Source organism: Camelus ferus, chromosome 34 (assembly GCF_009834535.1).
Source record: "Camelus ferus isolate YT-003-E chromosome 34, BCGSAC_Cfer_1.0, whole genome shotgun sequence".
Taxonomy (NCBI): domain Eukaryota; kingdom Metazoa; phylum Chordata; class Mammalia; order Artiodactyla; family Camelidae; genus Camelus; species Camelus ferus.
Window position 1 is genome coordinate 14,913,333 of NC_045729.1, and position 27,912 is coordinate 14,941,244.

The following is a 27,912-nucleotide window of genomic DNA, read 5'->3' on the forward strand; positions in this document are numbered from 1 at the left end:
CTGTAAGTACACGTATAACAACAGATTTTTTTCTACCAAATATAATACAAAATCACATTATGCAATAATTTATACCCTTTCCCCACTTCATATATCATGGAAAAATATTCATATCAATACTTCAGTACAATGTCATCAGTACTTAATGACTGTAAGTTTTATTGTAGGAATACATTACAATTTATCTCATTACTTAATTTATCAATAGTTAAATTGTTTTTTTTACTTTTCTAAATGAAACATCCGTTGGCCACTTGAAAACTAAGAATTATGAATAATTATTTTAACAGAGGTTATATTGAGGGACAGAGTTGTATGTCATTTTCATTTTCTCTAGGATACGTTTTAATATTGTTTGAACCATTTATAACAAATACAAATATTTATAACCACAAAAAAGATATTTCTAAAAATCAGTATTACATTTTATTCAAAGACAGTATAGCATTTATTTACATTAAAATGTTTATTCATTGTTTTTGAAAAATAAGGCAGAGAAGAAATCATTGCGCTTAATATAATTTAAAATGTTATCTTTGGAAATAAAGAAGGGTTCCATTATACATAAAAGAATAACAAATTTAATCTATAGGGGTTGGATTACATTGCCTTTTATTTTCTTCAGTGTAAAATGTACTTTACATATTAAATTTAGAGTAAACATCCTGTCTGATGTTGCAATGTGAAGAGATCTGTTTCCTTGATCCTGTTTCATTCTGACCCTCTGCTACTCATCTGATCATGCAATCTATACTCAACCATGGAACCAGATAAAGCAGCAGCATCCAGCCTCTGTACTGATGGTCATTCTTTGCCAGAGGAATTGCATGAAATAAATACAGGTACTGTTGCTAATGCTGAGTAATCTCCTTATTTAAGAGAAAATAATATTATAAATAACAAACTTCATAGCTAGATACGTTTAGAGGAAGAGTTAAAAATCTTTTGTCTTTGTGAATGAATTTAAAATTTTCCAACTGAAGGGGATTTAAGTTTCAGACAATCATTGTTTGATAGGTAAATATTTACAGCAGAGTTAGATTTAACATTATTTGAAAAAATGTTGACTTTGTGGCTGAGTTCTGCTTCACTTGTACTGAAGGAGTCCATGCAATATGTTGCTAAGAAAGTTTATCTACCTAGCAAGAATTAGACGTTTCTTTTATTAAGATTAAATTCAACTATAGGAAGGACATTTATAGGCATTTAAATTAATTTTTAAATGTCTACTCTTATTTCTGCAGCCAGTGTTACTCCTGGTGTTATTAGCCATTATATTTCTACAATTACTACTCTACAGGCTACTATTACTTCTACAATAATAACACTTATTTTATGTTTATTGCTTCAAGCACTATGCTATTGACTTTATACACATTAACTTAATCCCCACAATATATCTATGAATAAATATTGTTATTATTCCTATTTGATAGATGAAAACACTAAGGATTAAAAAAGCAGAAAAAAATTGCCACATTTTACAGAGCTACTACCTAATTGAGCCAATTAAACGACTTTATTACAAGCCTAAAATGGGGACAATTTTTGTTTATGATTTCTAACATGCTTTTAATTGTATGTTTATTTACCATAAATCTATGTATAGATGCTTATATGGCTATATATAAAATTATAATTATTGCATGAAATTTTCTAATATATTTTCTAGAGTTTTGTGACGAAAGCATAACATACTCAGAAGTCAGAGTTCATGGTTCTTCAAATATTCAGGAGAAAAAGAAAAAGAAAAAGAAAAAGAAAAACGGTAAAAAAAAAAAACAACATTTAAAACTCCACATTCCCTTTTTTGCTTTAATATTTTAATGAACTAGTCAGGAAAACAAATATTCATGGACTAACCTCTGAACTGGATTTCATCTTTTGTACCAACACTTTTAAACTGGTCATAGCGACCTAACGTGCTGTGTTAAGAGCAAATTTGACACAACATTGTAAAATGACTATTACTCAATAAAAAAATGTTAAAAAAAATAGAGCAAATGAGAATGAACAGTGCACCACTGACCATTTCATTTGAATAATGAACAATGGCTTAAAGTGAGGTACCACAGCCACAGAATAAAGGATGTTTCATCTACACTTTTCTGATCTGATATTTTAGCTTTGCAAAAAGTAACCGCTCTTTTAAGGCTACAGTATTTCTAAAAACAAAATGGAGCTTGTGAAGTATGTCAGAATAAATGACATACCAAAATTGTGACAGAATATCTGTCAGGGCCAACAGCTAAAGTAGGTGTTTTATTCTTATTCTACTTCTGCTGCAAAGATGGGAGAATTTTGTTTTTTAATTGCAGCAGGGTGATGAATTAAATTCCTAAGTAAGATTTTTGAAGTGCTCTTTTGTAATCACAAAATTCCTTTAACAGAACAACTTGTTAGTTCAACAACATTCCTACATAAAACTATTCATATGTCCCCTGGCTATTCCCAAATCTTCAAAATAATTTTTAGAGTCTTCCTCGCAGGCTGAGGTATATGACATGTGGTACTCCCATGAGCTGAGATGTCAGTCCAAGTTTAATTATGAATATTCCTAACCAAAATTCCTTCTAATCCTAACTCTTTACCTGTTTCCATTGATCATCATAATAGCTTGCGTCTCTCTTTGGGCAGAGTCTCTGTGGTGCCTCGCTGCAGTGGCCTTTGCCTTGCTTTATTTAATCGCTCTGGTAGTCGCTGCAATGATGACAGCTAAAGGTAAGAATTTTTCAGAGTTTTTCATTAATTTGCTTAAAGTTACTAGACTATGATTTTTTTAAGCATTTAAAATTCATCCTAAGGCTTTCCTCAAGTTGTTTTTCTCGTTTGTTATTTTAATTACATAAGGTAATTTCATCAGTTCAGTTTTTGAATTATCAACAGTAGCATAGACCCAGGTGATCTTATCAAAGACGCCAGTGGATAGCTGTGTTCTGATGAAAATGAAAAATGACAGCAGCGTTCTGTATCTTACTATATTGTTATTGACATGAGATGCAATAAAATTTGAAAATATTTATAGAATTATTGGTTGGGCAATTAAAAATTAATTGTAAGGATAACAAGTCAGGTAATTTGAAAGAAAGAATCTAATAGAAGAAATAAATGATGGTGAACAGGGACTCATCATAAAATAAAAAAGTTATCATGATATTGGACTGAGCCTATGAACTCAATGTCTTAATATTATAAAATAGATATAGCTTTTAAAAGAATAAAGTCATAAAATAGTACTATTAGAAAACCAGAAGTGTGAAAATTTCTTCAAATATAGAAAGTAAGATCATTTGTATTTACAAAGCAGAGAAAACAACTGCCCAAAACACATGAAGGATAAATTTATTCAAAAGGCATAAGTAGATCTAAATCAACTAGAATATAGCATAATATATAATTTTTAATAATAAAAATCTTGTTTAAATGTATGATTTCCTACAAAGATATATACGATGCTAAAGAGACTCAAGACGATGTAGAAAAATTGAATAAATATAACTATATTCTACAGGTAAATAAATAAAGTAGGTATCTATTTGGATACACAAAGATGACAATTTTTAAGAGTGAACCTGAAAATACCTTAAACAAAAAATGACTCCTAGACAAGCTGTTTAGTAGCTAGCACAATATGGAAGATTCCTACCCAAATTCATGAGGTAAGCATAGAATTATTCCAAATTATTTTCATACATAGGAAAATATTTTAGGACGATGTCCCTTACAAACATAGAGGTAAAAATCCTACATAAAAGAGTTAGCAGAATACAGTATTGTACTGAAATAATACTACCAAATTTTGGTTAAAATCAGGCATGGGTTTGTGCATTTATTTACCAGGAGATTTGTCAATATATAGGAGAAAAGAAATAACTACGAGCAGAAGGAAACATACTGAATTTGATTAAGGGTATTTGTAAGAACTTTCACCAAATATCATCTTTCAGAATAAAAAATTGAAATCATTTTCAACAGATTCATGAGGACGAGGATGACTGATATAATTACTTCAATTCAACATTTCTTTGGATGTCTTGGGCAAGAAAAAATCAATAATTCAGGAAAACTTTTTTAGGTACAAATATTTAAAATTAAATACTGAAATTATATGTAGATGATATACTTTCTGACCCAGATATTCCAAGAAAACCTACTGAAAAATAAAGCAATGGTAATGAAAACACTTCAGTAACGAAGGTGGATACAAAATAAACAGAGTTTCGTTATATACCACCAAGGGCTAATGTCCAATATCCAGGTCCACATTTTAAGCCTCTCACCTGACACTTCTTCAATATCTTGAAAAACACCTAGCCACAATGTTTCTAAACAGACTGTCTTCCCAGCCCTGATCCTTACCAGCATCAAGAAAAACATCAGATTCTTTAATACTTTTGTCTTTCTTGGCAGCTGATGTCTAAGGAGATGAACCCAGGAATTGTCTGTGTTATCTGTCTCTGCTTATGCCAGTTTAGTGAGTTAGTGCACTTCTCTACCCTTGCACTGCTGCTCTTCCAACCCAACCCAACTCTCTATATATCTATATATCTTAGTCTACGCCTCTAATCAATTTCCACAGTAATCTCTTCAAAATGTAAATTTTATAAACTCACCATGCCTTCACTTAGTTTCTTAATACTCTAAATTCAATATAATTTTTAAAAATCCTTAACATGTTTTGTAAGGCGTTAACTCTACTGGAACATTGAGGAAAACAGTGGAAAGCGAGAACTAGTGGCAAAGAGTTAGTAGAATCTTATAAAAGTTCCACATAAAAATAACGAAACTCTTAACAAGGAAAAGTTATGGTACTGTGAAGAAGGGAACGGGTATATGAAGCATTGTAGTGATAGAATAAATAGTACTTCGTGACAATTTGGATGTGTGCTATGTCAAATCTCTTTGCTTCGAAGATAGCTTTGTTCATTATGTCCTGACTGTCCAGATTTACTAACTGCCTAAGTCAGATGAGGAGACTTGCAATTATTAAAACACCAGTCATTACCTCATAAATATCTGTCATAAGTAACAAGTTCATACTTTAATTTCAGTTATTTGCAAATGATCATTTCCAATATATTCTGTAGTTAATAATTTAAAAATGGACAAATTACTTTCAATTTTTTAAATTTCTGTTTGATTTGCATTCTCAAATGTTCACAAGTGATGTCTTAAAATAAATTTTCTTTTGCAAATTTTATAAATTTCAGTTTTCTGTCTAGAAGAGATTCTGAATACAGAGGAATCCAAGCACCAAAATATCACTGCACATTGCAAAATAATATAGCAAAGCAGAAGGTATGTACTGGATTGCAATGAAAATCTTGACATCAATGTAAACTGTTTAAATATAGATGTATATATACAATTAATACATATAAGATCAAAGTTAGTAATTATAGTGCACTTAGCAAAATTCTCATATATCATGGACTTGAGGTTAGGGAGGATAATTGAAAAAAATACAAAAATTATAATACACAGAGCTACTATGGGTGATGAAGTTATCTTCATGTATGCACTTTTTGTTTGTCAAGGTAACGTCCTTCTCTGAAGAAAACAGATATTCTATTTCTGCTGGAAATAAAATCTTGGCAGCAAGGAAACTGTTCTGAAGCAATGAGTTCCAGTCTTATCAAGACAAATAGCAAGGAAGAATTGGAAACATGTGGCAATAAATTCCTTCCTATGTTTTCCTATACAGAAAATAATTACAGAGACTGATTTAACATTTTGTGCTTACTCAAGTGTGCTAAACTCAACATATTATAATAATTGGAGATCTTTTAATCAAACCCAAAATATGAGCTTAAATGATTATGTGATTTTTAAATTGTAAATATATTTGCATATAGAAGTAAATGCTAATATATTAAAATTTCAGACCTTGGTAAAAAAATGGGGGGGGGGAACCATAAAGAACATACAAACTAAAGGGTACTCAGTCTCAACTGGCACTTTAAAAATACCTAACATTTATTGATTGATTCTAATATTCACGATACTGCTTTAGTGTATCATAAGGCATATACTGCCCCAGTACTCCTATGAGACAGCACTAGTATGATTGTTGTCATATTAATAAAGAAACTGAGGCCCAGAGAGGATGCGAACATTTTCCAAAGTTGTGTAACTAGTAAGAAATAGAAACATGATTTAAGCCAAGATAGTTTCACGCTAGAGGGCATGCATGTAACCACTATGCTGGATTAAAAAATCACATCCAATCACGTTACAAGAATATTGCTTCTTTAGAAATAGTCAGGACTGCAGATTTGCATCTGGATATATCTTTCAGAGAGGAACAAATGAGAAAAAGAACTTTCAAGAATAAAATATTATAATAGCTTTTCATAAAGAATGACTATTTCTATACTACTATCCTCTGAATGATGAAAAAATAAAGACATTAATAGAAGTGATTTTTTTTCCCTTTAGTAGACTCCAGCAAGTTTAAAGAATATAGGTCTCCTTTATATCTTAGTTCTCATCCATTATGTGACTGTTGCCTCTATGTTGTTTCTTTTTTCCCCATTGCATACAAGGTCTGTTATTTCCTTTAATAAAGACTTCAGTCCATATCAGTAATGGTAAATTGATGGCACATATGTTGGTAATTTCTATATGACGATCTTGGAAGACACTCTTCATAATTACAGCATCCTTCCCTACTAAGGCTGGACTCCACTCTGAACAATTTTCAACAAGCACACCTAAAAGCCTTCCCGAGCTTCATTGCTCCCATCTCATCTACACACTATGCTTCAAACCAAACTTGTAAATACAGATCATCAGTGAACTCTTTCAGGAAAAGCAGATAAGCACTGTATATAAAAATGAATAATGAGTTTGCCGAGGTGATGTCTCACAGTGATCTATTACCTCAAAATGTGCTTTCGTAAATCACGCTTTACCCATAACCTATAGTGGAAGAAATAATATCTGTGAATGTTCTAAAACTGATGGAAGACATCAGACTACGTTTTGACAAAGCACTATGAACCCTAGCAGGGTGAACAAAATAAAAACAAAGTTATGTGTGTCATATATAAAGGCTAAAAACAAAGACAAAGAAAAAGCTGAAAGGCAGACAGAGAAATACAGGCTTTACATTTAAAGAAGCAGTTGGCAGCTAACCTGTAAAAGAAAACATGAGAGTCATATAATTACTGACAGACAATTGCTATTACTAAAACTCTATCCCCGGAGAAAAGATTCTCATTATATGAGAGTCATATGAGGATATAATCGTATTCCATAGGTGAAGTAAAAATCATTTAAGATTGGTAGAGGAAAAAATTCATTACCTTAAGTCTGCACAAGGATATATTATAATATTCTTTGAGTGTAAGAAGATAATCCCAAATCGAACCTACAAGATTCAGGATAAAGGGCAATGAAACAGGTAAACATGGATGGTATAAACCTAAATGAATAGTGACTATATAAAACCGTAATATTAGTATCTATAGTTTTAAATTATATAAGCTTGAAGTACACTGTAACTATTGCAATTAAATTAAAAGGGGGATAAATGAAATTAATTAAAAGAACCCTGGGTTATTGAAATAGCTATGAAGAAGTAAAGCAACTGTTTATCTTGGACATGAGTAAGTCAACCATGCATTTTGTGGTTGCCAAGGGGGAGGAGGGTGGGAAGGGACAGACTGGGAGTTCAAAATTTGTAGATACTGACAGGCATATGCTGAATAGATAAGATTATACTGTACAGCACAGGGAAATATATACAAGATCTGGTGGTAGCTCACAGCGAAAAAAATGACAATGAATATATGTATGTTCATGTATATCTGAAAAATTGTGCTCTACACTGGAATTTGACACAACATTGTAAAATGACTATAACTCAATAAAAAAAGTTAAAAGAAATTTCCAGGGTAACCACTAAAAATATTATATAATTAGGAAGATAATAAAGGACTATATCTCAATTAGTGGAATGATAGTTTAATGGGATAATTCTTAATTAACAGAATAATACTCAATGAAATCAATAAAGTAGAAGATTTCATATCAGAATCATTCATAGACAAAGATGCTGAGGGCTGCAGGAGTTCAAGCAAGAATTCCTGCCTTATGTCTTGGATCCTTTCTGCGTACTCAGGGGCCCATAAAGTGTTGAGGATGGATATTGAAGTATGAGAATGCATAATTCTAATCTCAAAAATGGAAGCACTCTCAAATGCCTCCAAGTGACAGTTTTCTTGTGTTTTCCTTTTCCTATCAACAACTCTCATTTGCAGACTAGTTTTATTTACACCTGTCAGTTGGTCCTTTTCTTAAAAACTATTTGGGATCCCTTGACTTCTTCATAATTCTTACTGATTCATTTATCTCAGGTGTGTGTGTGTGTGTTTATATAAATATATATATGTGTGTGTGTGTGTGTATATATATATATATACACACATATATATATACACACATATATATATATATATAGTTGAGTAACCCATAATGTATTTTCCTCAACCTCTTTTTCTAGAAAAGTAGCCATGTGGTTTTGTATAAGGAAGCCACATTAAGGAGCCTTACCTTCATGTCATTCTTGCTCTCCATTTCTCACAGTCTCAAGTGAAGACCTAAAATAAATTTTCAAGGTCTTTTTGCTCTGTTTCCTCCCCTAAAGACACATACGTTTCTGTAAGGACTAGTTTATCCTCATGTGGAACTGAAGGTTTTTGATTCTTCAAACCATGTCTATATCTGAGGTTACAAGCATATTTATTATCTTAATTGCTATTTTCAGTAGATCTTCTGCAGCAGGACTTTGCAGTCTCCAGATATAATTCCTATAATCATCTTATCATTGACTACCCTGTTTAGGCTGAAGGCCCCATATTGTTCCTACAAAAGAAGAGATATCTAACCCCAAATTTCCTGAACAGAATATGCTCCACTTCCAAAAGGCCCTTACCTTGGGAAAGAGTAGTTTATGTTCCATGTTGGTAATAGTAATAAATATGACAAACACCACAAGTGACACAAGAAACAAAACAAAAGAACCCAGGGATAGGACATGCTGCCACAGACTTTGGTTAGATCAAAGAAAGCTGAGTACCACTGAACATACAATATATTGCACAACAGAGAATGAATATGATTTCCTTTAGATTTATATGTTTATAGAAGTGATGGGAGTTGCAGGCATCATCTGACCTGAGCTAGATTCACCAAATCGTCCAACAGGCTAACAAGTTTGTTTCTCCACAATTTCAAAATACATACAATGTAAAGACAGTTAAGGTTTAAAAAGTATTTTGGTCACAGATATATATTAAAAAAAAACAAATTATAAAAACTGGAGAGAGTTCTAGGACATAGAAAAGAAACTGTGGTTACCAGGAGGGAAGTTGGGTTTGGGAAGGCAGGGATAGATTAGGAGTTTGGGATTAATAGATACACATTACTGAATATAAAATAGACAATGAGGACCTACTGTATAGCAAGGGCACTTTATGCAACTTCTGGTAATGAGCTCTAATGGAAAAGAATGTGAAAAAATATATATGTATGTATATGTATAACTGAATTGCTTTACTGGACACATGAAGCTACCATTGGAAACTGACTACACTTCAATAAAAAATAAGAATTATTTTAAAAATTGGACAGAGTTGAATTGATGTCATCAAAAAATAGACTAGGAATTTCTAGGCTTTTCTTCCCAAAAAAGAAACATTGAAAAAAATTAAATACTAGCTAAAATAACTTTATAGATGTTCTGTTAAACAGTCAAAGATCTAAGCAATCAAGGGAATGCCCAATCAAGAAAAAAACAAAACAAAACAAAACACATTCATAACAGAAAGTTTCATGGTATTTAGACAAACCTTTAAAGCTACGGTACTAAATATGCTCAAGAAGCTAAAAAAAAAAAATAAAGACAAAAACTAAAGGAAAACAGAAAAACTATATATGAACAAAATGAGAATTTAAAAAATATAGGTAGAAAATATCATAAACGAACCAAACAGAAATAATAGAGCTTAACAGTACAATAACTGAACAGGAAATTTTAGTACATGAATTCAAAAGAAGATTAGATCAGAGAGACAAAAGAATGAGTCAGCTAGCTTGAAGATGGGATATTTGAAATTGTTGCATCTGAGGACCAGAAAGGAAAGAAGAACGAAGAAAAGTGAAGAGAACTGAAGAAACTTCTAGGATACCATCAAGAAGACCAACAGAAGCATTACAGTCGCCACACACAGCAAAGAGAGAGGGGGGCAGAGATTATTTGAAGAAATAAGGCCAAAAAGCTTCCCAAATTTGATGAAACACATGAATCTACAAATCCAAAAAGTTCAAGTAGGTTCAAGTTCAGTGAGATCCACAATGAGGCAGACAATCAAACTGTCAAAAGTCAAAGCCAAAGAGAGAATCTTGAAAACAACAATCTTGTTATGTACAAAGGATCCTTGCTACAATAATGTTGGGGCTCACATGACAGAAGGCAATAGGATAGTAAATTTGGAGATTAAATCTTAACTAAATTATCTGGATTTTGATACGACACACTGCTGAAATTTTCAGAAATGCTACTAAGATGGTCATTTAGGATTGATCAACCTATCATTCTTTGTTCAAACATTATGCATCAGTTGAATACACTCAATCAGTTCAATAGTTTGTATAACGTGTGTGGTTGATACCTCACAACGTATGACACAGAATATTTCCAACCACAGACTTGCTACTGCTTGAAATAACAGTTAACACTTACACTAGTCTTGATGTAACCATAGAGTCTTGGAGATGAGGTGGATGGTTATGGAGTAGAGGAAACAGCATTTCTGATTAAAAGAACAAGCAGCAACTACAAAGTAAATTGGGAGTCAAAGCAGTGTACCTGGCCAAGGAACAGAAGAGAAAGCTTAAGGAAAATAGAAAGAAATCAAAAGTGAATTGTACAAGCCTGGATTTGGGTGATCATTGTCACTTTAACATCATTGTATGTGTTGTTCTCAATCAAGCAAGTGTGACCACAGGAAACCACACTAAATTCAGAATCATGACAGCTTTTCTCACTAACAGAGGAGGATGGACGAATTGAGAGTCAAACACAAATTAAAAAAGCCATGAGAATCATAAAACATTGATTGGCTTGTAGATACTCTAGTCATATTACATGAGATCTTTTCTTTTAACCTGGAAATTTCTATTAATATAATAAAATGTGTAGAAGATAACATATTTTGTAGATGGAAACAATGGAAAGTAAAGACACATTGGAAACAACACCTAAGTTGCTTTGGGGAAGGGCTTCAGTAATACCAAACAAAAATTATCCTGGTTTCTATTAAGTAAAATGATTTTTTTAAAAAACATCGAACTCTTGGTGAAAAGATTTATTGCCTGTCCTAACTTCCTGTTGAAACCTTGTCACCACAGAAAAGTGATTGTATTCAACAGAAAGTTTTCAGAACAGGCAGCTCACCCAAGAAGACAAGAGAGCCATCGTATGGCAAAATTATGCCTGAAATAAAAGGTGAATCAAACAGCCGTGATTTTGCTGAATGTATTAAAAGAATCAACTCATTCTTAGCAATCAGTTGCAAGACTCTGTAGTTAAATGTCAATTTTAACAAGAACAAAATTTAAATTTAAAACTTATTTTACAAATAGAAGTCAAATTTCTACATAAAAAAGGGTTTTTCTAATCCAGGATCACATGAGACACAGCCAGCATGGGCCACACACAACACCACAGTTTCACAGTTTCACCGTTTCACCATTTCCACAGCCAACCAGCTTCCAGTTCAGTTCAGTCAATGGGAGCAACTGGCTTGACATTTGGAAAGTAAGAAATGGCGAAATGCCTGGTGTTTTTGCTTTTCTCTCTCTGCTTCAGGCTACATCTCCTGCCACCATGGCTACACATGCTGCGTGGATTTAACTCCTGCCAAACAGCAACTGCATCCTCTTCCCACCTCCCACCAGGCACCACCCACTGTGGTCCCCATTCCCACAAGTGGCTCTGGGGAGCCCCCCACTCCCTCAGCTCCTCCAGCCCTAGGAATGATACAGCTCTCTGTTTTGCTCATCTCTGGATTGTCTTCTTTCTCCTGTTTGTCTTTTGAGGCTGTCTGACTGTTTTGTAAATACTTTCCTCTATTCAATACCCTCCATTTAATGACCTGGCATGGGCTTTGTCTGCCTGCCTGGACTCACCATTTCCCCAGCCTCCTTCAAATAAAATCCAAACTATGAACTACACCCTCACTTCCCTGACCAGTCCTCCGGTTTCATTTCCTGTCCCTCTTCGTCTCACTGACTCTGCTCCAGTCACGATGCCTTCTTGCTGTTCCTCAAACAAACCAGGCAGGCTTGCATCTCAGAGCCTTTGCACTGTTCGCACAGCTCCATCTGCAGATATTGTAGAGGCTTGCTCCTTCGTTTCATTCAGGTCTTACTCTTGGAAAACCCCCATGGAGTCCTGTACCTGCAGCTCTCCCCACATGGGCAACGAACTTCCCCTCGTTTATTGTCTGGTTAGGATCATTCCCTCAAACCAAAGACATCCTGTGCTCCATACCTTCTGTTCAAGCTCTATATGTGACCAGGCAGGATTCCTGCTTAGCATCTGCATTTGTTTGCTCTTGCTACTATAATAAATCACCGCAATCTTAGCAGAGGAAAACAACAGAAATTTATTCTGTTATAAAATTATAGTTTTAGAGGCTAGAAATTGGAAATGTCTTGTAGGGCCGATGTCAAGGTTTCATCAGGACAGTCTTCATCTGCAAGCTCCAAGGGAGACTCCTTTCCTGGTCTTTTTCAGTCTCTTGCAGCTGCTCGCATTCCTTGAACTGTGGCCACATCACTCCAATCTCCATTTCCAAAGCCACATCTGTTTCTCCCTCCTCTCCTTTGATTCCTTGTCAAAGCACAAGTCTCTCATAAGGACGTTTGTGATTACATTTAGGACACACCTGAATAATCTGAGATAATCTTCCCATTTTAAGATCCTTAATTTACAAGCTTGGATGTGAGAGATCATTACCACTTCGTCACATCAGTGCTGTTATCAGTCGAGCCTACATCGTCACAGGTAACAGCATTAGTATCAGAATCGTAACTGGATTTTTCTTTGGAAGAGGAAGGATACAAGAAAGAAGAGACAGAAAACAATGTGAAATGATATGAGGCTATAAAATTTTTAATCTAACAAAAATGAGAAATAGCATAGTGATGAGGAAATCATTGACGCAAGTCATACATGGGACCATGTAAATGTTATAGTCACATCCTAAATGATATATTCACTTTCTAGAGATTTCTTCTCAAGTGAGTCCTTTGGGTAGTATGTTTTTGAGAAGGAAATAATGGGGGAAGTAAATGCATTATCAGGAAAAATTCCTGAATACCTGTCATACTTCCTACTTATATAAAACAATCTTTTGAAAACTTGAATTATTCCCCCTAAGAGAACTAAATTGTGATTGAACAGGAGACTTATCAAAATAGATATGCACACATTCATATTAGACAAACAGAAAGCTAGATCATGAGATCAAGATAAAAATAATTCCTGAAATAGTCAGTGAATGAAACATGCATGATTTGCAGAACGTTCAACAGGAAGCAATCCATTCTTAGCAACCAGTTATAAAACCTTTGTATTTAAATGGCAGTTTCAGGAAAGCTAAGAGTTTATTCTAAAACAATAGTTTTTAAAATCCATGGTTGTCAGGAGAAAAACCCTTATGAGGTAAACAAGAGAACCAACAGACAATAAAGAAGATTCACAACAGTGCCAGCTCAGGGATTGTGTTAAATATAAGATGTAGTCACAGTATTTTTTTAAGTAGAAATGAATGCCAAATTCCTGCTATATTTTTTGGGGGGTTGAAAATATACACACACACACACACACACACACACACACACCCCTTTCTGGGGACAGTCTCATTCAGAGACCAAATTACCTTACCAAGAAGAAGGAAAGTAGAATCACACATTTCTTTTATAAATTTTTGAGGCCGCCATACCAAAATTCAAAAACAACCAGATGCCCCAGTATGGCAGGGAGCATGGTGGTCCACCAAATACCTTAACTGTTGGCCATTCTGAATGGCTTTATATTAAAATGATCTCAATGATCAGAATGTAAATAATCTCAAATACTGGAAACCTGACCCAGATTAAAGCAGAGTTGCTGGAATTGGTTGATCAGACTAAAATAATAACACTGTTGCTTAGAAAGGTGCTGACAGCAGTAAGACAGCACTGATAACTCCAAGAAAGGGTCAAGTGTCCCATGTAATTATCTACCAGGAGTGGGTGGGGGGCCAATGCCTGCAACTTTGTTGTCTCTTCCACCAGAAAACAATGGGGTGGACACTGGGAGTCACGGGTCTGGCAAGCAAGACCCGTGCAATCAGAAACCGAGCTCTATATTTTGTGCCCCAGTTTATGATGGAACTGCACAAAAACCAAAGTGAAATCCGTGAAGATGGTGGAAATGATATAATCACTTCTGGAAATACTACTCTGGAAGTAAGGCAGCCAAAGGAACTCTAAGACGCCAAAAATAAAATCTTGTCCATTTAGGGAAACAAAATCAGTGAAAATTAATATCACTTTTTTTTTGCCTAAAATCTGAACATCAAATATAATTACATGGATGGATCACAAAGCATTACACTGAGAGAATAAATATTTTATACAAAACATGCTGTATTATTCCAAATTCCTGAAAAAGAATATGTAAAATTAATCTACAGTAGAGAAGCATCAGAACAGTGGGGAGGGACCTAATGGAATGGACTTGAGGGAATTTGGGGGGAAATAGTATTTCCTTCATCTTGATCAGGGCTTGGACTGTAGGACAAACTCATTGAATGGTGCACTAAAATCTATGGATTTCATTGTATGTAAATTTTACTTCTAAAGAAAAAGAGAATTGCAAACAAATATTGAAATCCAGTCAGTAATATACATGCTGTAGGGCACAGGGTTCCCCCACGTGCACTGATATCTGGAAATTAGTTTGAAATGAATAAGATGTGTTGATGAATGGATAAAGGCAGGAGAGACAGAAAAGTGTAGAGAAATCACAGTTAAATGTTAATGGCATAATTTTGGTGGGGAGTATATCTATGCTTGCTATCAAATTCTTCCACCATTTCTGTTTTGAAACTTTCACAATATAATGATGATCTGAATGTCAATGTTTAACTTTATTTTAGGTTCAACAGCTTTTCAGTTTCTTCTTCCAAGGATACTATTGGAACACACTTCAGGGATATTTGGACAAAATGCATGTAAATTATGTGTGATATTTGCATGTTTATAGTTACGAATTATTCAGTTATATTATTCACTGATGTCTAACCAGGGTGAGCTGTCACAAGGCATGTTAAGGCTTCAGGTATGACCATAAAAAGATGTATTGTAATAGCATGTGTGCTGCATTGCTTTCTAAATCATTATTTAACTTGAAAAGAATCAAGTTGAAAAATTTTCTATCACTATATGTAAAAGACAATATATAATTAATAATATTATATATTAAATAAATACAAACTCATATATAATAATTCCAGTTTTACTTAGTTTTCTCAAAAATAAAACTTCTCTTTTTCTTTCGTAGGGTACACAGAGAATTCTTGAATATTCTTATTTTGTTTTTGCTATCTTTCTGTGTCTAAATACCTCTCTTTTTTTTGTTTGCTTTTTTGTCAAGCTTTGGAAGAGTTCATAACCTCTATATAGGGGCAATCATCATATTTTATAACTGTAAGAATCAGTAAATTTTTGTGGGGCTTGCTTTTTATTTTTTTATCTTTATCTTTTTTTTGTCATAGTGTTGCAACTATTTGACAATAATTTACATTTCTAGTGACTCGTCGCCTATAAAGGGTAGTTGGCCATTCTTCCTTCATGTGGGTTCAAAAAAGACCTTATATGCTAACTGGATAGTCCCTGAAATAAGGAAGGATATTGTCATCTCAGGAATAAAAACAATTACCTATTACAAAATAAAGTGTCTATTTCTCTTCAGAGTCTGTTGACAACAGTGTTCCTGAATTTCACAGCAGTTGTCATATTCAGGAAAGTCTTTTCTCTGTCCGCAAGAGTAACTCTGTCAGCATGAATGCCTTATTGACAAATAGGCAGGAATATATTAATATTGTCAGTAAACTTTCAAAAAAATCCTCATGAAACTACATATCAGAGTAAAAATCTAAACTCTGAAAAGTCGCTCACTGATCTGTATTTTTGTTCAGAATGACCATCTAAGAAGGGAAATATTTAAATAAGAAAAGTAGAGTAAACTAGGTGTGGAGGAGTGAAAGGAACTGATAAAATTAATTTTCCCACGTTGAAGTGTGGGGAAGTCATTCCGGCTTACATATGTTTACTTGAATTTGATGCCGGCTGAAACAGCCCATGGCCCATCACACAGACATTGTACATCTGCTTTAATTACTGAATAAAAGGGCGCACTGGCCAGAAGTAAAGAATGTCCATGTTAAAAATAAAGACTAAATGCTTCCCTTCCTGAGACGTCAATGCTGGTCCTTCTTCAGTGATGACTCCCTTCCCCGGTTTAAGGCTGTAGTGACTCCCTGTGTAAGTACTGATTTTTTTTTTAAATTCATGAAGGAATGTATCCCTGACTTGACTGATGTTCTTTGTTCTGACAAGATATAAAACTGTGCTGAAAACCTTACTTCTCCACAACAGTCGTCTGAGAGGTTGTCTTCTGGGCTATAGTCCTCACTTTGGCTCAAAACTCTTTTCTGTTCCTCTTATAGATTGTTTATTGATTATTTTCATCAACAGAACTGCTTGGACTGACACTAAATTGAGTACAGTTGGACCTCTGTATCCGTGGGTTCTGTATCCTCAGATTCAACCAACTGTGAATATAAAATATTTTTTAAAATCTGGAAAGTTCCAATAAGCAAGCCTTGAATTTGCTGCACCCAGACAACTATTTACATAGAATTGACATTGTATTTGTAAGTATTTATATAGCATTTACATTGTATTTATAAGTATTTACATAATATTTACGTTGCATTAGGTATTGTAAGTAATCTAGGGGATGGCTTAAGGTATATGGGGAAATGTACATAGGTTATATGCAAATGTTACAACCAGGTTACTTATTGCTAATAAACCGTAGGTTTATGCAAATACTATAAAACATATTCAAATGTTTTATATGAAGAACTTGAGCATCTGTGGATTTTGGTATCCACCAGGGGTCCTGGAGCCAATCTTACGTGGACACCATGGGATGACTATATCTAATTCTTATGTTATTATCATGTTTCTGTTCTAGTGAAACAGGGACATTGGCAAAGTATAATTTTTACTCTCTGTGTATAATTTTGGACCAACTCTTATGAAATAAACAAATAAGGGAGCTTGTTGTGTCAGTACGTGTGGAAGCTATAGACATAAGACTAAAAAGAGGCAGCCCAGCTTGTCAGTCAGCACTGTTTTAGTAATTCTAAAGCCTTTGATATGGTTAAAATGAAATAATTACTAATTGTTTATTTTGATTTTTAACAGATAACCATGTAACAGAACAACTTAAAGAAATGGAAACTTAACAATTGAGATTTTAAAGCAAATCCTTTTGTATCACATTTTCAGCTGTGAGTCTAATTAACTGTCTCAGAGTCACCATGCTATAAAATAAGTTGGACTTTTGGATAGAAACCAAGCTGAAAATTAATTTCAAAAAATTGTAAACAATTCCATTTCTTGTGTGATTATACTAAGCTCTACTACCAGTTCTATGTTTCTTTGCTTAACAATTTACTTTGACAATTTTGTAGACGAAATACAACATATATATCAGTGACAATAGTGTAAATTTTACATGGGACAGCCTGTTTAATATGCAACACAGTCTAACCTTATCTCATTGATTTTATCTCATTGTCTAATTCAGAAAATATTTAAGGCAACGTCTTCTAAAGTGCATCGGCATAAATGTATTCTCCTAGACAGTTATCACAGTGCTATTTCCTGAAAAGTCATCTAAATCAAAATATATCCACTCAACAAAATTAAAGTCCATTTTAAAAATGGCATTGCAGTACATTTTTAGAGAACTGAATTTTTTTTAAGGCAAAGGTGTTAAGTTTACATACTTTCTCACCAGAACAAGAAAGTGACCACTGGCAACTCGATCAAGACATAGGGTGAGAGAAGAGTTATGTTCATCTTTCCTGTGAATTTATAGGATAAATAAGGGGGTTCTTACAAATGTAGGTCTGTTTAGTTTCACAGCTTTCAGCTAAATAAACTTCTCTTGATTTGTAGGATAGGCAGGCGTGTTGTAGTGGAAGTGTAGAAAGATAAAACCTAAAACAGAAGAAATGGCATGGTCTTTATGAAATCCTGTAGCAAGCAAATACCAGAGAGAAGAAATATAAAACTTTCATTTTATATATAAATACTTAAAACATAATGTATATGTAATATAGTTGAGTTGAATTTCTGTCAGTATCACAGATAAATAAGATCTTTATAAATTTAAAAGTTATTGATTACAGAACCTTAAATATTTAATAAAAATTCAACCAAAGATATAAGAATCTAAGGGGAAAGAGAGCCTGCTGATTATCACTACTTATAAAGTAGTCAGACAAATTAAAAACAAAATAATAAAAAGCCTACAAATTACAGGTCTCAGTAAATTTTTTTTAGTGGGGAAAATAAACATTTTTAGGCTGCATAGTAAATAGAATGTTAAAAAGCAGAAAGATTTGAAAGATATATCAATGACCTGGAAGTTGGGTTTTATAGGACAGTGTGCTTAAGTGACAAAGTGAGAAGACTTTAAACCATGGTCTGTGCTATGGGTTGAATCGGGTCCCATGAAAACGCATGGGTTGATGTCCTACGCTCCAGGACCTCAAAATGTGACTGTATTCAGAGACGGGGCCTTTCAAGAGGTGATCAAGTTAAAATGAGGTCATTAGGGTGGGATCTATTCAATATGGCCGGGGCCCTTATAAGAGGAAGTTTGGACTTAGACAGGTACAGGGGGACGGCCACAGGTAGACACAATGGAGGGTATGTCCACCTGCAAGCCGGCTGGAGGCCCAGGAGCACAGGCTTGGGGGTGGGGCTGTCCCCTCACTCAGAAGGTCAGACAGTGCGGCCGTCTCCTTAGTTGCAGCGGGCTGAGACACCACTACCCAGAGCCAAGGGGTTGGGACCCCTGCCCAGGGACAAGGGGTCAGGGCCACAGTCCTGGTAGGCCTGGAGGACTACACGTGGCTATAGAAAGTGTTATCCTTGGTCCTGAAAATCTGATGGCATTTTCCCTGCCAGGTTTCAGACTTGCCTGGGAACCATCACTTCTTTCCTCTTTAGTTTTCCCCTTTTAGACTGGGGATTCCTGTCCTGAGTCTGCCCTGCCATTGCACTTTGAAAGCAGATAATTTGTTGAATTTCACAGATTCACACCTGGGAAGAATTTTGCCTCGGGATGAATCATACCTCGAATCTTTCCCCGTCTGATTTAGATGTTAGATGGGATTTTGAACTTGGAGTTAACGCTGGGAGGTATGAAGACATTGGGGCTTTTTGGGATGGGGAGAATGTATTTTTCACATGAAAAGGACATGCATTTTGGGAGGCCGGAGGCCAGAGTGTTATGGGCTCAGACTGTGTCCCCTCTAGATTTTCTATGTTGAAGCCCTAACCCCAGCACTTCTGAATCTATTTGGAGATAAGTTTCTTTAAAGAGGTAATTAATAGCACGAAGGAACTAGATTCAGTATCTTGTAGTAACTTATGGTGAAAAAGAATATGAAAACAAGTATATGTGTGCTCCTATGTGACTGAAGCATTGTGCTGCACACCAGAAATTGACACAACATTGTAAACTGACTATACTTCAATAAAAATATATTTAAAAGGGGGGTAAGTTAAAATGAGATCGTTGGGATGGGCACTAATCTAATACAGATGGTGGATTATGTAGAAATAGGTACGGAGGGAAGATCAGGTGAAGACACAGGGAGAAGACGGCCAAGGAGGGAGGCCTCAGACGGAACCGACCTGTCAACACCTTGATCTTCTAGCCTCGGCACTTGTTCTCAGTGAGTTTCTGTTGTTCAAGCCAGTCGGTCTTTGCTACCTTTGTATGGCAGCCCTAGCAGAATGAGACAAGGCGTGAGAAAGTCTCAGGAGAAGGCTAAGGGAGGACCTGAGTTATGTGATCTTCTTCTGAAGACAATGCTGGACATGAGCTTCTACTTAAGGTACTGTCTCTTTTCCCAACTCCCTAAATGTCCTTCAGATTGTGCCTCAGGCACACTTGATTTCTATCGCTTAAGGCCAGTGCAGCAATGAAGCCAGGAGCAGAGAAGGCGGCATTATGTCAGGCAGATACTTACATGTCAGAGGACAGAATCGAATTATTTTCCCACAGCCAGTGCTTGACAGCTGCATCATAGTAGACTCCAATCCAAAAAAAAGATTTTAGAGAGAAGAAATTCTAGTAACAAACAAACACATGCAAATACAAAGTCCCCATTACTATCTTTTCGCGAAGTGCGTGGGAGTACCTTTTAAAATATTCAACATTACATTTATAGTTATTCAACTCATCCAGTCCACAAACTCACTAAAGCATGCTATATTTATTCCAAGACCATTTTTAGAGGCTGATAATACAGCAATGAACAACACAAACTGCCTTCTCCCATGCGAGGTACAGAAAATAAATAAATATGAGTAAGAAGACTGTGTGGGTTTGGGGCACAAGGGAGCAAGGTTTTTAAAAGAATAGAAGTACTCTTACAGATATCTCGAAGATTAATTTTATCCCCGATGTGTATTCTCTGTCTCTTCAGACCCATTATGGAGAGAATCTCTCCTCTATTAGGAGAACTCAGTGGATATTTTTAACCCAGTACTGATGTACATTGTCAGAGTTAGGGCCTTCTCCTCCATCTTCTCATGTAGGGTTCTAGATTCTGATGCAGCGATCACAGTTTTTTGGACCACAAAGGCTATACCATCTTGGTGCTGGGCTACACCAGGCTTTTCCCCCCTCTGAGATAGTCCTTGTAATAACTGTCTGTTTCTAAATGTATTCTTTACACATATTTTTTCACCAAGGGCATTCTAACTATTATTTCAAAACGTATCTTGCCTCTTTACATAATACATAGATCTGATGCTACGTTTTGTGTATGAAAATTGAAACAAGGTAAACTAGTGATACCTTTCAGCCATGCGTCTAGGACTGAAGTCAGGTAAATATAAATGACTCCTCAGCTTAATTCAGTGGATCAACGTCACATATTTCACAGACTGTTACAATGCTCAAAGCAACAACTTACCATCTCCTCCCTGTTCATATTTATGAGACTGGAATTTAGAGACAAACAGGCACGTTGGCTCTCTGTCCAAGTGAACTCTTCCTTGGAGAAGTAGTAACAACTACATCTGAACCAAACCCAGTTCTTTGGACAAGAATGACAGCACGGTTCCAGGCAAAGACTCTCCATCGCTGCATTGAAACAAATGCACAAAGTCTGATTTTGTTGATTGTTTTGTTAAAGACACACCTTGCAAACAGAAGTATACTTTTTGTCATTAGAATAACGTTCTATAAAGACAACAAAAATTACTCATAATAAAATTGTAAATTCGAAGTGAAAAAAATTCTTTTTTATTTTTCTTTCAAATTGTTGCCATGTATTGGGTGTTGGACCCTTTATATGCCGTGTAACGCAGGTGAACTCAGATCTGTTCATCTAAGAGTAGCTGGACAATTGGTTTTCATACTTCCTTACTGTTATCACATTTGGGGACTGGACTGTCTTCACCTTACATCTTTATTAGATTAAATTGTTTTTGAAATTTTGTCCTTCTGCTACAAACTAAACCTCTCCAAAAATTTGTTCTCACATCAGGTAATTCTATCCCCCTACAAACCTATGAAATCTTACAAGAATTTCTAAAAAAACCCCAACAAACAAGAAACCACAAAACCTTATCTCTGTCCTCTTGTATTTCAGTTGGTTATACATAAATCTTTGATTTGCAAGACTGTAAGTTATTTAATGGCTGGGACTCTGTCATATTTTCTATTACACATACAGAGTAACTTGCCCAGAGAAATCTCTATGTTTGTGGACCCAACACAATAATACTTTAAAATCAGTGTAAGAAATCAGGCTACAGGAGGTAAGTATAGCCCAGTGGTAGATCATGAGCTTAGCATGCACGAGGTCCTGGGTTCAGTCTCCAGTATCTCCATTAAAACAAACAAAAAAAAGACAAAAGAAAGAAATTAGGCTAAAACCACTGCCTACCTTCCTGCTGGACTGTGAGAGGTGGTTGTTCTGAAGATGCTGAAAAAATAACCAAATATCATAGGTGGATCTTCCTTTAAATTGAAACATCAAAATGAAAGAAATTAGGCTAAAACCACTACATACCTTCCTGCTGGACTGTGAGAGGTGGTTGTTCAGAAGATGCTGCAAAAATAACCAAATATCACAGGTAGATTTTTTAAATTGAAACATCAAAATGAAATAATCAAAGACTACATTCCATAAGAGTAAATCAGCAATTTTCAAGAAAACGAAAAGGGAAGAATGTCAATGAGGTAAAATTGCTCTGAGCCAGGATCTGCTTAACATATTCTAAGAAATAAATAACTCTCTCAAAGGGAAGGCAAGTTGGAAGACTCTATAGTCACTTACAGTTGGCAGTAAAAACAGCCACTGCGATGGTGACGGCCATTAGGAGCAGGCACGTGACACCCAGCACACCAGAAATCCACCTCCATGGAAGAGGGGAGACGCTTTCGGAGAGAACTGGAAACACAAGCAGAATGAAAACCAGAAGGAATCGTTGGAGCAAGATGACAGGACAAATAAACATAAGGCTTAGAGAGTACTTTACAGTTAAGAACTCATCAAATACGTGTTAATTCTTGATTCTCACAAGCCTGTAGAATATTTTTACCCAATTTTAGATAATAATGAAATAACTGAAGTAAAAATCTCATTTTTTACATAGGCTTTTTGCCTAAGATAACAATTAATTCATAGCAGAAGAGAGTCCCTAATTCACTAATTCTGCCTCCAAATCTTACTCTCCTATTTCATCCTTCTCAACCAAAAGGAAGGAAGGAAAGAAGGAAGGAAGGAAGGAAGGAAAAAAATAAGTAAATTGAACAAGAAAACTACAAAATCAGAACAGCCACTGTTTCATTTAGGCACTGAGTCCTTCCCTACTTGAAAAGTAAAAGTGGCTACATTTTAGCTTAGGAAGTCAACAGATATCATTTTTTTTTTTTTGTATATTTCCCTGTGCTATACAGTGTAGTCTATTCTACAATTTTGAAATCCCAGTCTATCCCTTCCCACCCTCCACCCCCCTGGTAACCACAAGTCTGTATTCTCTGTCTGTGAGTCTATTTCTGTCCTTTATTTACGCTTTGTTTTTGTTTGTTTGTTTGTTTTTGTTTTTGTTTTTTAGATTCCACATATGAGCAATCTCATATGGTATTTTTCTTTCTCTTTCTGGCTTACTTCACTTAGAATGACATTCTCCAGGAGCATCCATGTTGCTGCAAATGGCATTATGTTGTCGGTTTTTATGGCTGAGTAGTATTCCATTGTATAAATATACCACATCTTCTTTATCCAGTCACCTGTTGATGGACATTTAGGCTGTTTCCATGTTTTGGCTATTGTAAATAGTGCTGCTATGAACACTGGGGTGCAGGTGTCATCCTGAAGTAGATTTCCTTCTGGATACAAGCCCAGGAGTGGGATTCCTGGGTCATAGGGTAAGTCTATTCCTAGTCTTTTGAGGAATCTCCACACTGTTTTCCATAGTGGCTGCACCAAACTGCATTCCCACCAGCAGTGTAGGAGGGTTCCCCTTTCTCCACAGCCTCTCCAGCATTTGTCATTTGTGGATTTTTGAATGACGGCCATTCTGACTGGTGTGAGGTGATACCTCATTGTAGTTTTGATTTGCATTTCTCTGATAATTAGTGATATTGAGCATTTTTTCATGTGCTTTTTGATCATTTGTATGTCTTCCTTGGAGAATTGCTTGTTTAGGCCTTCTGCCCATTTTTGGATTGGGTTGTTTATTTTTTTCTTATTGAGTCGTATGAGCTGCTTATATATTCTGGAGATCAAGCCTTTGTCGGTTTCATTTGCAAAAATTTTCTCCCATTCCATAGGTTTTCTTCTTGTTTTATTTCTGGTTTCCTTTGCTGTGCAGAAGCTTGTAAGTTTCATTAGGTCCCATTTGTTTATTCTTGCTTTTATTTCTTCTAGGAGAAAATTTTTGAAATTATGTCAGATAATGTTTTGCCTATGTTTTCCTCTAGGAGGTTTATTATATCTTGTCTTATGTTTAAGTCTTTAATCCATTTTGAGTTGATTTTTGTATATGGTGTAAGGGAGTGTTCTAGCTTCATTGTTTTACATGCTGCTGTCCAGTTTTCCCAACACCATTTGCTGAAGAGACTGTCTTTATTCCAATGTATATTCTTGCCTCCTTTGTCAAAGATGAGTTGACCAAAAGTTTGTGGGTTCATTTCTGGGCTCTCTATTCTGTTCCATTGGTCTATATGTCTGTTTTGGTACCAATACCATGCTGTCTTGACGACTGTAGCTCTATAGTATTGTCTGAAGTCTGGGAGAGTTATTCCTCCAGCCTCTTTCTTTCTCTTCAGTAATGCTTTGGCAATTCTAGGTCTTTGATGGTTCCATATGAATTTTATTATGATTTGTTCTAGTTCTGTGAAATATGTCCTGGGTAATTGGATAGGGATTGCATTAAATCTGTAGATTGCCTTGGGCAGTGTGACCATTTTAACAATATTGATTCTTCCAATCCAAGAGCATGGGATATCTTTCCATTTTTTAAAGTCGTCTTTAATTTCCTTCATCAGATATCATTTGTTTATCCTTCTTGCTCCCACACTTATTCCCTCTCTTCCTTAACTCAATGAGCACACATTAAGGTGCACAACGTGTCATGCGAGTGTGAGAACCAGCAATGGAGTGACATGGAAAGAATGAGACGCTGCCTCCACCCTCGATGGAGTGGTAAGTCCACCAGCTGGAGACAATTGGAAGATCAGAATCAATAAAATGCCAGCTTAATTTTGTCATTCCAACTTTAGAACATTAAATATCTTTAAAAAAAAAAAATTCAAGGGTCACCTATATATTTCATACTACCTTCCTTCCTTCCACTGAACTTCCTCCTCTGTATTATTAAGACACTCATCCCTTGACCTATGTTCTCAGTCACCATCACTGCGGTGCTTTTAAACACCCAATGTAGACATACCGGTGGGTCACCTGGGCGATGGCTCTGATGCTAACTGCTGACTTTCCGTTTCATATGCCTCCTTAACTGTTCCAAATTCTGAATTCCGAATCAAATTCTGCCTTCTCTCCTGCTGGGTCTGGGTTACAGATATCTGATGAAGGAAGTCAAACAGCCCGGTACTAATTCACATCAAGGTCTCAAACTTCACCTTGATTCCCAGTGGCATTTGACAATGATTTCTTCTTGGTCAATTCCTCTCATGTTTAGCACCAGTTTTGTTTTTGCTTTTTCTGTTGTTGTTGTTTTTAAATCCACCGCTGCCTATTAGTCATCTCTTCTATGGAAAAGGAGCGAAGATCAAGACTAATAAGCTAAAATTTTTGTTGAGGCAATGTTAAAGGCTTAGGTTCCATTTCATTGGTAGAATATTTCCAGTGACATAGAAGTTTCCCACAGGGCCCTTCTCAGGATCCAAAGGTAACTTTTATCCCTTTTTCTATTGCCACTAAATAATTTTGCTGAATTTAAACTTCATATTATAAAATGATACAGTCTATGAGTTCATTATATAATACTAAATGGAAACTATAAATGAAGAACATAAAAGAATAAGTCCAGAATTACATCTACAAATGACAAACAACAGCTTTATGGGTGACTTCCAAAATGTCTTCTTGTCTGTATTTTTAACATTTTCTCTAATGCACATGTATTCACTTAGTCAAAAACAATATAACTATTATAATCTCTTTTTTTAGAAGAGAAATATTCACTTGGAATTTTACTATCAATTTAAAACAAATTTACCAAAAAAAAAAAAAAAAAAAAAAAAAAGCCTGTGCTTTCCAACTCTTCCCAACTTCATTCTTCCTTTAAAGTCTAAATCAATTCTCACTTTAGCAGTGAGGTTTCTAAAGAATCCAATTTATCTTTTAAATTATTTATAGTATTTTCCATTTGGCCTTTGCCATTATCTGCATTAAATTGACTTTAAAATTTTTGCTTGTATTATTCACTCTCTAACTAGATTTAGAAACAAGTTTTTGTATCTCTCTAGTGCATAGCATGGTCAGGGTATAATTTTAGACATTCTCTACCTGTTTATTGAATACTCAGTTATAATGTAGCTTACCTTTGTCGTTGACATCTTCTGCTAACTTTTTGTGCTGTCTCTTACAAGATTTCTGGTGTTTCAGCTTCTTCTCGGTTAATGGCAACTCATTTGGACCAAATTTAGGCTTGATATTATTTTTTGGTGTGTGCCTCTGCTGAGAATCCTGGTTTAGTGTGGTATAAATTATGGGCTCCTCATTCATCTCTATATATATTTAAAAAAACTGTAAAGAAGGCATATTATAATAAAGAGAGATGAAACAATAATATAAAATCTCAGTTGATAAGTAGATATACCTATTACATTTTCTGGAAGCATGTTCTCAACAGTTTGAAATCCCAAGCACAGGAAAACATGCCACCAAGAATATAGAAGTAAAGGAATAAGAGAATCCAGAGGAGTTAAGAGCTACTTAACCAAGTCTTAAATGGAAAGTAATTATTTACTTTAATACAGAATTTAAAAATTAATTCGAGGTCTGCAATGAAGTCATCTCCAAAAATTCCAAGGCTATTTCTGTCTAACGTCATTGCAGTTTGCCTCTTGAAACTGAATAATAAAAGACAGAGTTGATGTTCCACTACTATTAGAAATTGAGATGTTATGTTTATTAGCTCTGATCCCCACTGCAGGATTCCTGATTAAAACACAAAGTTAACAATTTCACTTTTCCTAAGTGACTCCTTCATTAACAACATGACTGATAAACATCTTTTGTATTATTTTACAGTTGAAGTAAGACCACACCCCATATGTTTGCAGAGGCTGCTAACTTACTAGCTTCTTTCTATGTTTTATATAAACTCTCCTTCTTATTAAAAAGTAAATAAACAAAATCGATTAAATACTAAAGTAGCTAAAATTTAAAAGTTTGAAGAATTTGGTTGTAAATTATTGTTTAATATTGGCTGTCAGCTTCAGTGCTGGCAAAACACTGATCAGAACAAGTCACGTATTTGTCAGTGTTCAAATACTTTCAATTTAAACTTCTCAGAGAAACTGTATTTATTTTAAAAGATTACTAGACATACATTAAAGATTTGGGACTAACATACTCCAATAAAGCAAAACTTTGATATGTTGAAGTCTGAAAAAATATTTTACTTAATGTTTAATTTTTTATTTTAAAATGTCCAAAAATAGAAACAGCGCAAAGAATTGTCTACTGGTTACACCTTCCAGGAACTGGAGGAGGGAGGATTACAAGGGAACCAGAAATGGTAAAACATACCTGGAGTGAGGAGGGAACTCCTTGTGAGAGAATTAGTATGTGTGAGTCTCAGGAAACAGGACCTGGTAACTTGGCATAGAATTGGAAACTGTGTGCCTCAACAGAAAAACTACAGCTGTGCAAAGTTTCATTAACCAACAGGAAACTTTACTTTTTTTTTTTTGCATTTGTCCTTAGCACCCACATACCGGTGAGATAATCTCATTTCCTGTGACCTAGGTTACTTAGGAAAACTATTACACAC

General features: G+C 35.1%; 1 protein-coding gene across 12 annotated transcripts; it reads right to left on the reverse strand.

The window, feature by feature from the left end:
* Nucleotides 1-1,780: 1,780 nt before the first annotated feature.
* Nucleotides 1,781-27,912, reverse strand: LOC106730583 (killer cell lectin-like receptor subfamily E member 1). 12 transcript variants are annotated; one of them, XM_032473084.1, is made up of 9 exons: nt 27,669-27,911; nt 26,456-26,660; nt 22,722-22,835; nt 22,455-22,493; nt 22,329-22,367; nt 21,351-21,520; nt 20,400-20,463; nt 18,254-18,354; nt 1,781-2,715 (listed from the first exon to the last, which is right to left on the reverse strand). In XM_032473084.1, the coding sequence occupies exons 2-8, from the start codon at nt 26,637-26,639 to the stop codon at nt 18,287-18,289; spliced, it is 678 nt and encodes a 225-aa protein (XP_032328975.1). In that variant the 5' UTR covers nt 26,640-26,660; nt 27,669-27,911; the 3' UTR covers nt 1,781-2,715; nt 18,254-18,286. The 12 variants fall into 12 exon arrangements, with proteins under 12 accessions (XP_032328975.1, XP_032328966.1, XP_032328972.1 ...); XM_032473075.1 differs by having other exon boundaries at nt 20,400-20,500; nt 27,669-27,910; XM_032473081.1 differs by lacking the exon at nt 1,781-2,715 and adding an exon at nt 12,651-12,901.